Source organism: Dermacentor variabilis, chromosome 7 (genome assembly GCF_050947875.1).
Source record: "Dermacentor variabilis isolate Ectoservices chromosome 7, ASM5094787v1, whole genome shotgun sequence".
Taxonomy (NCBI): Eukaryota; Metazoa; Arthropoda; class Arachnida; order Ixodida; family Ixodidae; genus Dermacentor; species Dermacentor variabilis.
In genome coordinates this window covers 97,136,476-97,149,950 of record NC_134574.1, presented here as the reverse complement: position 1 = coordinate 97,149,950, position 13,475 = coordinate 97,136,476, and the positions used below count along the sequence as shown (strand labels likewise).

General features: G+C 43.5%; 1 protein-coding gene across 1 annotated transcript; it reads left to right on the top strand.

Moving 5' to 3' along the window:
• The first annotated feature begins 936 nt into the window (after positions 1-936).
• On the top strand, positions 937-12,195 carry LOC142588741 (uncharacterized). The gene is made up of 6 exons (XM_075700559.1): positions 937-1,018; positions 9,120-9,187; positions 10,751-10,864; positions 10,967-11,011; positions 11,762-11,812; positions 12,052-12,195. Exons 1-6 carry the CDS (start codon positions 937-939, stop codon positions 12,085-12,087), a joined length of 396 nt encoding a protein of 131 aa, XP_075556674.1. The 3' UTR covers positions 12,088-12,195.
• The last annotated feature ends 1,280 nt before the right edge of the window (positions 12,196-13,475 follow it).

The window sequence follows — 13,475 nt, the reverse complement described above, 5'->3', positions numbered from 1 at the left end:
AAGTGATCACTAACATGTGGGGCAAGAGCGCCTCCCACAGTATCGCTAGGGTCCAGGTTTGTTACGAATAAATCAATCAAAGTACTACTATTAGCGGTAATATGCGTAGGACTATCAGTAATACCATAGAATGCATTCGAATCTAACATTGAGCAAAGCTATTGGGATAGGGACACATTCAGCGTATAAATATTGTATTCACCACCTAAAATAAGGGCTAGCTTACCTTCAAATACGTAATTAAGGAACGTTTTAAGATTATTAATGAATTTCGACAGGCTTCCGCTAGGAGGACGGTGCATTGTATCAATGGCATAATTTTTTAAATTTGACGACAAGACTTTCGGTATCATAGGATACAAAAAAAAATTGATCAAATATATTACATTCGAAGCTTTCTTTACGTCTATTAACAATTGACATGAATCAGCATGATTTTTATTAAAGAGGAAACATTACGTAGTGTAAACAGTAAACAGATGTCAAGCGTACGCTGTCACCATACTCCTCACCATTATTTATGGTAATATAAGAAAACACGTTGAGCAGCTGTAAAATTTACTCGTAAGGCTTATATAATAGAACTGTTCTCATCAATTTTATTTTTATTTTTTTACCTTCTGCGAAGCATGAGAGAACATAGTCATGCAGGAGAACATGCCGAGAGCGTAGTCTCAACGGCCCACGTGACAACACACCCCCTGTGTGGACTCGCATAGAGCGAGGGATGCATCGAATTGCGGTCCACACGCCCCCCTCTTCAACGAACGGCGCAGATGCGAAGACTCCGCTTCCATCGCTGTCTCAACGTACCGACAGTGGGCGGAGAGCAACGGTGGGGACACGAAGGACGCCGGTGCCAGACGTCTTTTTGCACTGCACCGTGAAGTTTCCGTTCTTGGAACGTATTGCACCCGCCTTTTAATCGCAACAGCAATGAAGTTTCCATCCGTGCAGATAATTCTGAGCTACTTGGCACTAGCGGCTACCGCCCAGATACAACTGTGCCCTCATCAGGGTAAGTTTGGCCTCTGCTTGGAATTTGTTCACTTTGTATGACAAGACTTCAACGTTGTTTTATTAGCCGGCGTACAGCAAACTATTCAGTGGGAACGCCTTTCTGTTTCATTTCATGTCTTACTTTGTGCATTCGAAGCAATAATAAAGCCACTGGTCTTGAATTTTCTTGTTTCCGTTGCAGCACGCCATGCCTCATGTTACTTTAGTACTGCTTTATATTTTACGTTTTATTTTACTTTGTATTTTCATTTCTTTCGCTCAGTGCGCGTAATAGGACAGAGTAGTTTTTTATCTCGTATTGCCTCATCATCAATTCCCTTTAGTCGCAGAGCGCGCCTTTAATGTTTCTGTCTGTTACTAAAGGGTCCTCCAGAGTTGTATGTCTAACGATCCTAATTGTAACAAATAAGCCACAACTGATGGCTGTGGCCATTGTGGCACTAGGCGCACTTCAAGTATTCTGTATGAATTAGGCATGTTTTGAGAACGCTGTATCAAGGAAAGACATGTCGGTGAAAGCTTGCTATAGCACATTTTTATCTCTGATGCTTCCAATTGCCTCTGTCGTGCGTAAACCGCCGTCCTTATACAGGCGTATGCGACTTGAACGATATAAGTGGAAGGTCATTTGGCTATTTAGCGAAATACCTGTGGGAACCGTGTTCGTTTTGGCTCGTGAGTTGATTGCTTTTGCTCTCAAACGCAACAAAGCTTGTCATTTTCAAACCCTTTACATTGTACAATATACTTACTAGTCACCACCACATGAAGCCTTGAGATAATGAAGCCAGGAAAAACAAAACAGAAATTATTTGTTGCTTAAATGAACGAGTAGAAATGGTAAGATAAAAAGAAAGGGATATTGGGCGGCTAGCACCGACGGGAATGGCTCCCGCCGCCGGCAAGTTGTATTTTTGTTCACTTTAATTTAACTTTACCTAAGTGTTTCTACACTTCAAATTTTCAAATGAAACAGCATATAACTTCTCCTTTGCTTTCCTTGGTTTCATAATGTGTTGGCTTCACATGGTTTCAAGTAACTGATATTGGAGCACTCGGCTCCTTTTCTCCTCATTAATTAAAAACACACTATCGACGGCTTTGACACCAAAGTATTATACGATTCATCTTGCCTATACAACAAGTCTCCTGTTAGTTAGCTTCGTATTAGTTTGGGAAGTGTTGTAAAGGGACACTGTATGGAAACGCTTATTTCGTAGATTTTTCTTTTTATTTTGTTCAACATTCATTTTCCCTTTGCCTTCCCTATATAAAGAGTGCTTGTTAAGTATGCAAGTCTAGAGGCTCGCCGCCCCCCCGCTTCTTTCGTTTTGGCAGTTTGGTAATATTTTCTTAAACATGAAGCTGGTAATGTCGCGCTTACAGACGGATTTTCTGTTAGTTTGGAGAATTTCGCACGCTGTGAAAGAAAATCATTGTCGAAATAACTTTTTGTGCAATTATATTGCGTGAATACAACCACCTTCTTGCTATCGTCGTTATAGCTATGCCTCAAGTATTATATTGTTGTTTTTATTTCTGGCAGCGTAACCCTACTGAATACCAGAGTTTGTAGCTTTTATGCGGCGCTACTTGAGGTGCAGTGCGTGCTACAGCGATCAAGGATTACAACTCACCAAATCCCACAACCTTTAACAGCTGTCACAACATCGATAAAGACGCTGCAAATGGAAATTCTTACGGCTAATCGTCCAATTTGAAGAGAAAGAAGAACGCCTGCTGAAGAAAGATTACTAAAAACATGGTGCAATGGCACAGAATAAACAGTACAACAAATACGAAAAACAACAGCACATCTGCCACTGTAGGTCAGCTGCTATTACCGCTGCAGGGGCATCTGCGTCAGCAGGCGTTTGTTGTGTTGCGACACCACGTACCCGAGCACATGAGGGTTGGACTCTCCTGCGTTTAGCCGTGCGTGGCTTAGCCGTGTCCGGAGAAAAGGGGATCCTGGGGGTTGAGCCAATGCCGGGTGTTTGGACCTTTACGGCTCCTCGGCGGCGGCAACACAACCCTTTGGCCTCGGCTGCACGTAGACGGCACCCCCGGACTGACCCACCCGGGGGAAATCGGTAGATGCCGTTTCCTGTCTCTCTTTCCCTCGACCCTTCGTCTTTCTCTCACTTTCCAGCTTTCCTGTCTTCTTCTCACTTCTGAATTTCTAATCCTTCTGGCAGCTAGGGTTAACCTTGTATGAAATAGCCAAACTTGGTTATATCATAATTGGTGATAGTGGTTGTGTATACCACTACCGCCAAATATGATGGCAGGCCTCGTTTATTTAGAAGGCCTGTCACGTCCCCTTGTTGGGCTCCACGGTGGGTGGGTGACACCACTGCCGAAATTACTCCAATTTTATGGCTTCTTCTTTCCCCAGGCTTCCTGATCGCCCTCCCACAAGTAGAGGGCGCACCGAAGAATGTTTCAACTTCATTAATAAGCCCACTGAAATTTTTCCACGTTTCCACGTGATTCACAGCGAAATCCCCGACAAGACCGTAAGAACTTTATCACCTTTCGTTGTCGCGAAATGCCTAACTGAGACCCTAGGTGCAGGATACAAAGTCACGAAAATGGCCCGTGGTGACATTCTCCTTGAAGTCCGTGATAAAGCGCAGCATGAAAATCTGCAAAAACTGATGTCGCTTGGCGATACCCAAATCTCTGTAAGTCCTCATCGTTCATTGAATAGTACACGAGGGGTAGTATCAGATCAGGACCTACTGGAACTGACTGAGACAGTGCTCCTAGAAGGTTGGAAAGAGCAACATGTTACGAATGTAGAGCGAATTAAGATCCGACGTGACGACAAGAAAATTACGACAAAACACCTCATACTTACTTTTTGTACGAGCACACTCCCGAACATGTCGAAACCGGCTACATGAAAATAAATGTAAGGCCGTACATCCCAAACGCCCGACGCTGTTTTAAGTGCCAAAGATTCCGTCACGGCTCTCAGAGCTGCAGGAGCCGTACCACCTGTGCAAAGTGCGCATCACATGAGCACCCTGCAGATAACTGCAATGATCCACCCCACTGTGCAAATTGTGACGGTGAACACCCGGCATACTCTCGCTCTTGTCCCTTATGAAAGAAAGAAAAAGAAATTATCGCGCTCAAAGTAAAAGAAAATATTTCCTTCAAAGAAGCTAGAAAACGCCTCTCATTTGTGGGGCCTTCTTTCTCCGACGTGGCACGGCAGCGGGCAGTGCCACAACCGTTCTCGGCGGCCATTAGGACCACGCAAAGTGGACCGACGGTAGCGCCACTCGCCCCCACTGCGGGATCAGCTAGTGCTGTGCCGCAACCCAGCAAGAGCCAGCAGTCCACCGGACCTGCAGGCTCCACGACTTCTAGGGCCTCTGTTCGCACAGAGAAGCCCGAAACACCCGCTAACGTACACCGCGAGCGGGCATCCAGCGCCTCTATGGAGGCGATGGATACATCAAGTGTATCGGCGTGTCAGACGCCGAAGGATCGGCGAAGCTCTCAGGAGCTGCCCAAAAAAGGCAAATCCCGCAGCACAGGGCCTGGCAAGGTTCCTGTGCGATAACATAGTTTTCCTCTCTTGAACACACATCACCATACACTTTCACTATGGATGCAGAAATATTATATTGGAATGTCAGAGGTCTTCTTCACAATCTAGATGATGTCAAGGAACTCCTACATAAACATAATCCAAAGGTGCTGTGTGTTCAAGAGACTCATCTGAAAAGCACACAAACAAACTTTCTTCGTAACTACGCCATCTTCAGAAAACACCGTGGCGAGGCTAACGCGTCGTGCAGTGGCGTAGCAATCGTCGTAGACAAGTCTATAGCTTGTCATCATGTAGCCCTACAGATACCCCTCGAAGCAGTATCAGTTCGAAGAGTTCTTTTTAATAAGTTGGTTACTGTTTGCTCCATTTACATACCCCCAACCTATGAGCTTCACAAAACTGATTTCTACAATCTCATAAATCACCTTCCGGAACCCTACATACTCGTGGGTGATTTTAATGCCCACAAAACCCTGTGGGGTGATTCCTGTTGTGACGCGAGAGGTCGGCTGATAGAACATTTTCTTTAGACATCCAGTGCATGCCTATTTAATAAGAAGGAGCCGACTTATTACAGTGTGCATCACAACACATACTCATCTATATATTTAGCAATTGGTACTGCTTGTCTTCTGTCTGACCTGAAATATAATCTCATCAAGAATCCTTTTGGAAGGGATAACTTCCCAGTCACTTTAAACTTAACAACCCAATATGATTCTCCACCGCATGTCCCTCGATGGAAATTAGCCTCAGCCGATTGGAAAAGTTTTCAAGAATGTACTTATTTACCGCCGCACTTTTTAGAATATTATAATATAGATGATGCCGTATCATATTTTACTCATTTTATTATCGACGCAGCGACAAAGTTCATACCACAAACAAATGGTCTTTCATCCAAAAGACGTGTCCCGTGGTGGGACGAAGATCGCAAAGAAGCGCGAAAGCGGCAAAATAGGGCATGGGGCAGGCTTCTTCGATCACCAAATGCGGAGAATCTCAATGAATTCAAGCGTACAAAGTCGCAAGAGAGGCGCACACGACGACAGGCAAAAAGAGAAAGCTGGGTTAGATTTCTATCAGATATCACTTCTCACACACAAGAGAAAAAGTGTGGGATTGTGTAAGAAGGCTAAAGGGACACCAAATTCATCCATTACCCCTGGTAAATGATAAAGGATGTAGCCTGGAAAAGCAGACCGATGCTCTCGGAGAGCATTTCGGACGAGTATCCAGCGCCACCCATTATTCGAAGTTATTCCTAAAACACAAGCAAATAGCAGAAAGTAAGGCACTTCATCGTAAATGTTCACAGAACGAGACATATAACTGCCCTTTCAGTATTGCAAAGCCCTAATCACATGCAAGAGCTCTGCACCAGGACCTGATAGAATTATGTGCGACATGATTAAGAACGCACGCACTGATACACAACTGAGTTTACTTGCACTTTTCAACGCTATTTGGGCTGCTGGATATCTTCCACTTGCATGGAGAGAAGCAATTGTGATTCCCATTCTGAAGCAAGTAAAGATCCTTCGGCGGCGTCAACTTACCGCCCGATAGCCCTCACAAGTTGCATTTCTAAGCTGTTTGAGAAAATGATTGATCGGCGACTCATACATTTCCTGGAATTAAACCAAACGCTTCATCCCTTTCAGTGTGGCTTCAGAGAAGGGCGGTCTGCACCCGATCACCTTGTGCGCATTGAGGGAAACATTCGCGATGCCTTTCTGCACAAACAATATTTCCTATCCGTATTCAACGACATGGAGAAGGCGTACGACACAACGTGGCGCTACGGAATCTTGAGAGACTTGTCGGGAATGGGCATCCGTGGCAATATGCTCACCCTAATAGAAAGCTATTTGTCCAACCGTACATTCCGCGTGAAAGTCCGGAATATACTTTCACGTCCATTTATACAGGAAACTGGTGTACCCCAAGGAGGTGTGCTCAGCTGCACCCTCTTTATAGCTAAGATGAACACACTCTGCGCTTCATTACCACCAGCTATATTTTATTCCGTCTACGTAGATGACATACAAATAGGTTTTAAATCCTGTAACCTTGCAGTATGCGAAAGACAAGTACAGCAGGGATTGAACCAGATATCTAAGTGGGCAGACAAAAATGGGTTAAAATGAACCCCCACAAAAGTTTTTGTGTTCTTTTTACAAGAAAGAGCAGCCTGGTTCCAGACCCGAGCGTGGAACTATATGGACAGCAAATACCTGTCAAGAAAGAACACACATTTCTAGGCGTAATACTTGAGTGTAAGCTTACTTTCATCTCGCACATAAAATACCTGAAAACCAAATGTCTAAAAACAATGAACTTCCTGAAAATGCTATCTTACACAACAAGTGGTAGCGGCAGAAAATGTCTAATGAACATTTACAGGAGCCTCGTTCAATCACGGCTAGACTACGGTGCCATAGTATACAACTCTGCCGCCCCGAGCGCAACTAAAAATGCTGGATCCCGTCCACCACCTCGGTATCGGTCTGGCGACAGGCGCATTCCGAACTAGCCCGATCGAAAGCTTATACGTAGAATCCAATGAGTGGTCACTCCGTATGCAGAGATCATATATCAGCTTCACATATTTTCTTAAAATGCACGGTAATCTTGATCATCCGTGTTCTAAAACCATTAGTGATCTGACGTACATGGCCCTTTACCACAATCGACCCTCAGTGAGAAGGTCTTTTTCACTGCGCGTAAGGGAGCTTATCGTTGAAATGGATGTCCCACTCTTCGAACACCGCTGCATGCCTCCAGCGAAGTATCTACCTCCGTGGGAGTGGCAGGTGATTGAATGTGATATATCTTTTGTGAAGCTTACAAAACATGCACCAGAACTCGAACTTCGGATGCATTTCCATGAACTACAATCGAAGTATTCTTGTCCTGAATTTTACACCGAAGCATCAAAATCGCATGTCGGTGTGTCTTACGCGGTTGTTGGCTCCTCTTTTTCTGAATCAGGTGTATTGAACCCCCATACCAGTACATTTACCGCAGAAGCCTATGCAGTACTGTCTGCGGTCAAACACATAAAGAAATCAGGACTAGAAAAAGCAATTATATTTACGGACTCGTTAAGTGTCGTAAAAGCGCTCATGTCCTTAAGAAAACACAAAAATCGTGTTCTTATTCAGCTTTACTCGTATTTGTGCAATATTTGTTCAGCTCGTAGACATGTAACAATATGCTGGGTTCCTGGCCATAGATGCATCGAAGGTAATGTGCTGGCCGACCAAATGGCGACATCAATTACTTCTCAAGCTATAAATTATACCACAATCATACCTACCACAGATCTCAAGCCTTTTTTGCGAACTAAACTCCGAAGACACTGGCAACGCTCGTAGGACAGCGAAACTAATAATAAGCTCCATCTGATTAAACCAAAGTTAGGTTTCTGGCCCTCCGTTACTAAATAACGAACAGTAGACGTCCTATTCTGCCGACTTAGAATAGGACACACATATGGCACTCACAATTTTTTATTGACTGGCAATGACTCTCCAACCTGTGGTTGATGTGGTGAGCGGCTCACCGTCCTCCATGTCCTTGTGGAGTGTCGGGAAGCCGAAAAAGAAAGAAGGGAGCATTTTCCTCTAGCGTACCGCTGTTGTCTTCCTCTCCATCCTGCTGTGTTTATTGGTAAAAAACCCCTTTTTACCACCCAAGCTGTCCTAGGTTTCTTAAAAGAGGTGGTCTTGCCCGTTAATAGCCCAAAGGTTTCGTAGCGCATCCTGTCTACAGAGGATGCTGCTGTGATAGTTATTTTATATAGCACATGCCTCCAGGCCCTCGTGTCTCAAGGGCTCTAAAGAGGCCATGGTGCTCTAGTGAATTTTAGAAACTTGTGCATTTTTTTATTCGTACCATTATTTTGCAATGCATATAAATGCTCATAGTACTCATCATTTGTCATAGCCATAATTTTATTACACGTACATTTTACGCACTTTACAGGGACTATATTCTAGGCCCCTTTACAGCCACGTCACATCAACTTCATAGAACCCATCACTCCACTAAGAAATCAATAACACTTGCATGGCGCTCTTTGGCCATACTTGGCCCTTGCGCCAAGAAAAACCACACATTCATTCATTCATTCATTCATTCAGCTGCTATTACGTTCTGCTAATAACAATGTGGTCGAAAGAATCAGTACTCCGCGAATGGAAAAAAAAATCCTCGTTGACTTAGATTTAGGTGCAGATTATAAACATTTTCGGGTGGTCGAAAATAATACGGAACCATCCACTGCTGCAACTTTCACAGCCCCAGTGTTGCATTGGACACTAAACCTCAGGGAGCAATCGAAGGACAACATTTCAAGTTGCGCCAATATATCATGATTTAGTAGAACGTCTCCCTTGTTTCTAATTGGCGCAAAGTAATTTACTGTCTGGGACATTCATCTTGCAATTATTTGTATTGCTAGTTTATTATTTATTATGATCCGTTTATATCACAGCAACGTCTTTCCATTTTTCTTTTTTTGCAGCAAGCCTCTCAGAGGAACTTCGGAACTGTCACGGCAGAGAACTCAGCGGCAACGACGCGTTCAACACGGTAAATATATTATAATAAATACCACTCGCTCAAAAAACCATCCGTAGTGTTATTTTCTTTTTCTTCATTATTGTGCCAACAAGTTGTATGCATCTACATTGGTTTCGGATATAAAACGTATTCAGGTTTCCTAAAACCTCTGCTTCTTCCGAGGAATACTCATAGCGGAACGCGTCGCACCTCAGCGTTCTTTTGCAAGGAAAGGCAGTCATTTTTACACCCACCGCACCTGAAAAGTGGCTATGTTCTTGTGCTTCGAGCGCGAGTTCCCGGGTTCGATTGCCAGCCACGGCAGCCACGTTTGGACGGGCGTGTAATAAAAAAGAACACTCGTCCACCGCACATTAGGTATACGCTCAAGTAACCAATCTTGCGAAATAATCAGGAGCCAAATCATGATTCTTGTCGTAGCATTCGGGACGCTTAAACCTCCACGAATAATCAGAAAATTCTACCTCCGTCGCGCGACTCGTATGGTGCGAGCCAGCTGGATAGATCCCATTAGTATAGGAATTTCTGTCACAAGCATTTTTTCACTAATATAATAGACAAAGTCACCCGGGCACCATATATCCAATTGCTCATCAAATTGTATCAGCGGGGAATCAAATGTAGCTGGGCAATTCGAAAGTAGCCGCGATAATTTTCCGCGGGAAGTTCAGGTCGCGTCATGAAGACCTCATTTATTAATTAGGCCATCATTTTACGTAGAAACTGATGTTTCAAAAACTACAACTCTTACCATAATTTCAGATACACTGACCGGCAGCGCAAGCTCACTTTGAATATTGCGCTATTTGGCCATATATACTTCGCTCTTGCGTCATAAAATATGAAACATTCATTCACTTTGAATAGGAGTAAACATCGTTCCTACTGCTAACTGCGCTTGATATGAGGATTCTCCAGAATGTTCTGACTTCATTGAATGCGAAGTTATATTTTTGACCTGTGTGTATGTGCATGCGCGGGAAGATAAATAAAATATGGTGCTAGTGGGAAGAAAGAGGCATGTAGAAATACGTTTGGAAGCATGGCCATTCTTATTTTCTTTTCACGCAGCGCCACGATTAACAGGATCACTTTTACAAGATTCGGGCTCTATCCAGCTCACCGAGGTGGCTCTGCACATGCGCTCATATTTCCCTGCTTTTACTGTAGCGGTACCCGTTTTTCTCTCGCGTTTTTTTTATTTCGTATGCAATTTTAACTGTCTGTTCTACAATTCTATTCTGAACAGTAGCCTTCAACCAGTGACTCAGCAGTGACCATCATGGCCACCTCGAATGCGGCGGTGACATAGTCTCCTAGCCAGCTTGATATAATAACCTACACAATGTATATTTTTTCTAGCATTCTCGTGTATATGTTCTCGAACTTCTTCCTTTCTTTCTTCCCCAACCTTTCTTTAACTGCTTTGTACTGCTACATCTTCATGTGCCCCATGGAGTTCTTTCTACTAGGTGTACCTATTTGCAAGTGCGATGCAAGATCACTTGCCAAATAGCCCAGAGGCTATTGACGGTTGTTTTTCTAATATTGTACGATGTTTACTTTATGCAGCTGTCGGAGTTCAGCAAGAGATACGAGGAGTATTGCGCTCACAAGATGGCGCCGGATACTTCGGCCGCTGAGCTGTTCGCACGACGATGTGCGGACAAGAACTTTAACAGCTTGGTGAGCGCAAGGGCTGCCTGTTCCATATTACTTATTAGGCGAATTTCATCACAAAACATTTATTCAGTGTAACTGTTTCTAAGCTTATGCTTTCTCTTGCAGTTTTACCGGTGCTGGGCGGACATGCTGAGTGCAGACTATTCATTGGTAAGCGTCTCGCGTCAGCCTCGTTCATGTAAGCCATATGAGTACCGTGTACTACTTGGAATCATTTTCTTGCACTTCTTTAATAATAGTTCAGACGGATAATTCCACTGTAACAAATATATACTGTCATTACACTATCCTGTGCCTTCACATCACCAAGTGTCACTAAACGAAAGACGCTAAAATGTATTTCAGTGTTACTTGTTTACAAACCGCACGCTCTTTTGACTTCGAAACGGAAGACCAGATGAGACGTACATCAACGTGGTTAGAAGCATATTCCATAGCACGTATTTTTCGAAGCGGCTTTACAATTGCCTCGGTGCAAGTAAATTGGATGTCGCGAGGTGCTCGCCCCAGGAAACGAGCCACTTTCCCTGCAGCGGATTTTGTCACCCATTTATTAAATCTGGACCTTAACGCCACAGTGCTTTAACGGCTTATTTTACATCAAAGTCAGGTAACGTTTCCTTCGTGAGGGCACAAGACACCCTTCCCCCTCCGGCACGTATTCCTCTCGATCCCTCTTTCTACATTTAATGCTGCGCGGCAAATTTCCCGCTCTGCGTGAAACGCGAAGCTGCCCTTTTCTCACGTTATCAGCGTTTATTTAGGCGCTCCAAAGAAGACTCTTGGACTAAACGAGAACTCATCTAATAACCTGCTGCTTAAAGTTAGGACTAAAGCGACTATGCAGGGGGTAGAATCCCACAAGAACGCAAGTAATTGACACTTTTCTTCATTTCACAGAATTCGGCGGGAATCGACAGCAATGACTTAGCTGCTTTCAAGAAGTCATTAGTAAGTTTAAGCATTTTCTCCTATCTTGATATACGCGTAAGTGTTCCCATGGAGCATGAAACTCATATTCCTCTCCAGGAACATACTGAACCTTGTGTGCTAAGCATCCAGCGTTTCGGAGAAGTGTTGTAGACTTCGTGCACTAACGTTTTATAGAAAACTAGACACGTCAGAGTAAAAACAGAACTAATGGGCAGTTCATTATTGCAATACATTTTGATATTTATATGGTTTTTCAGGATTGCCAATTTCACGTCTTGGGTATAGAAGTCTAGTCAGTACATCTCACCCACACCGAAAGAAGGGAAAAGGCCAGTCACCATTTATAAGTAGTCAATTTTTTTGCCCTTGTCGGTGGAACTTTCAATAAAGGTCCTGTTGTACGTGTTTGTCAAGTTTTCACAGACCAAGGTGTCTGTCAAGGCGCCACAAAATAAGAAACTTGCTCTTTGGCAGCATCAAAAGGCTGTGCTCAAATGGCGCGTCCAGAGGAAGTTTTGACATTAAACCTCATCGGAAGAGTGTCTTTGCCGATTGAAGCACTCGGAATTTACGCTCAAATATTGTGGAGAAACAGGAATACGATAGAAAAACACAAGTTTTAATGTCACGCTCTAATTGTATCGTTAGGATGGCATGTGTAACGTGCCGCCCTGTCCGTATATATATATAAACAAAATATTTTGAAAATAAAGTCATTCAAGAACTTGCCACTGGGAGGACGACAACGCCAGGCGGTTTTAAACGAGAAGAGGTGCATAGAAAACAAAAATATGGAGTGAAGAGGAGAAAATATACTAAGAAGACATAAGACAACATTGTACAAACAGCCTGAGGTTTTTTAAATTCTGTTAATGATTAGACGCTGCCCATTGTAAATCGAGCAGGGTGGCCTTAGCTAATCCGAAGCATCGATGTACTTACATAGTGCATTATTGCAAAGCTTCCGGTAACGCTTCACGACACAATTCCCCAGACGTTATCTGGATAGGCATGTGCCTGTAGGGGTAGAGCCAATGGAAAGTAACTTTTTCAGCTAAAAGAGACAAACAATTGACGTAACTTTGTTAAAGTACATAACAAGCGTAGAGAGCAGGCTAATCAGATCGCACTATAATCGTTCAGTTGTGTAAACCTAATTGTATAGAGCTCATAGTACATTTCTGTCAACAATGCTTTATAGTTTTATAGATTTTGTACACTGGTAACCGACAGAGATAACACGTGAGGATGCCGGTCGAGTGTTTAAATCCTTGAGCTAGCGTTACAATGACAAACGTAGAATTTTACAGTTAGCAGTCTCAGAAGAAGAAACCAGAAATAGAAGAAAGAGATGTGTGCAAGCCATTCCCTCTAGAAAACGTAATTGCATGCAGAAAACAATAAGAGGAGAGAAATCACATAACCTTAAACGCAAAACAGAGCGATAACCCTATAGAGAACGCGATGTCTTGTGGTAACAAGGAACTTACGGCAATTTTTTTCGCGAGCGCGACGATTGACGTGTCACATCTTGAACGACGTGGATCATTCGTTTGTGTCGTATGGTGCTATAGACACTCAGACAAGGCCTTTTTTCCGCTCTCACCACTTTGCATGCGCACTCACTCAAAGACAAAGCATTCACTGAGAAGTGTTAGCCAGCGCGGTAGCTCACCGTGGT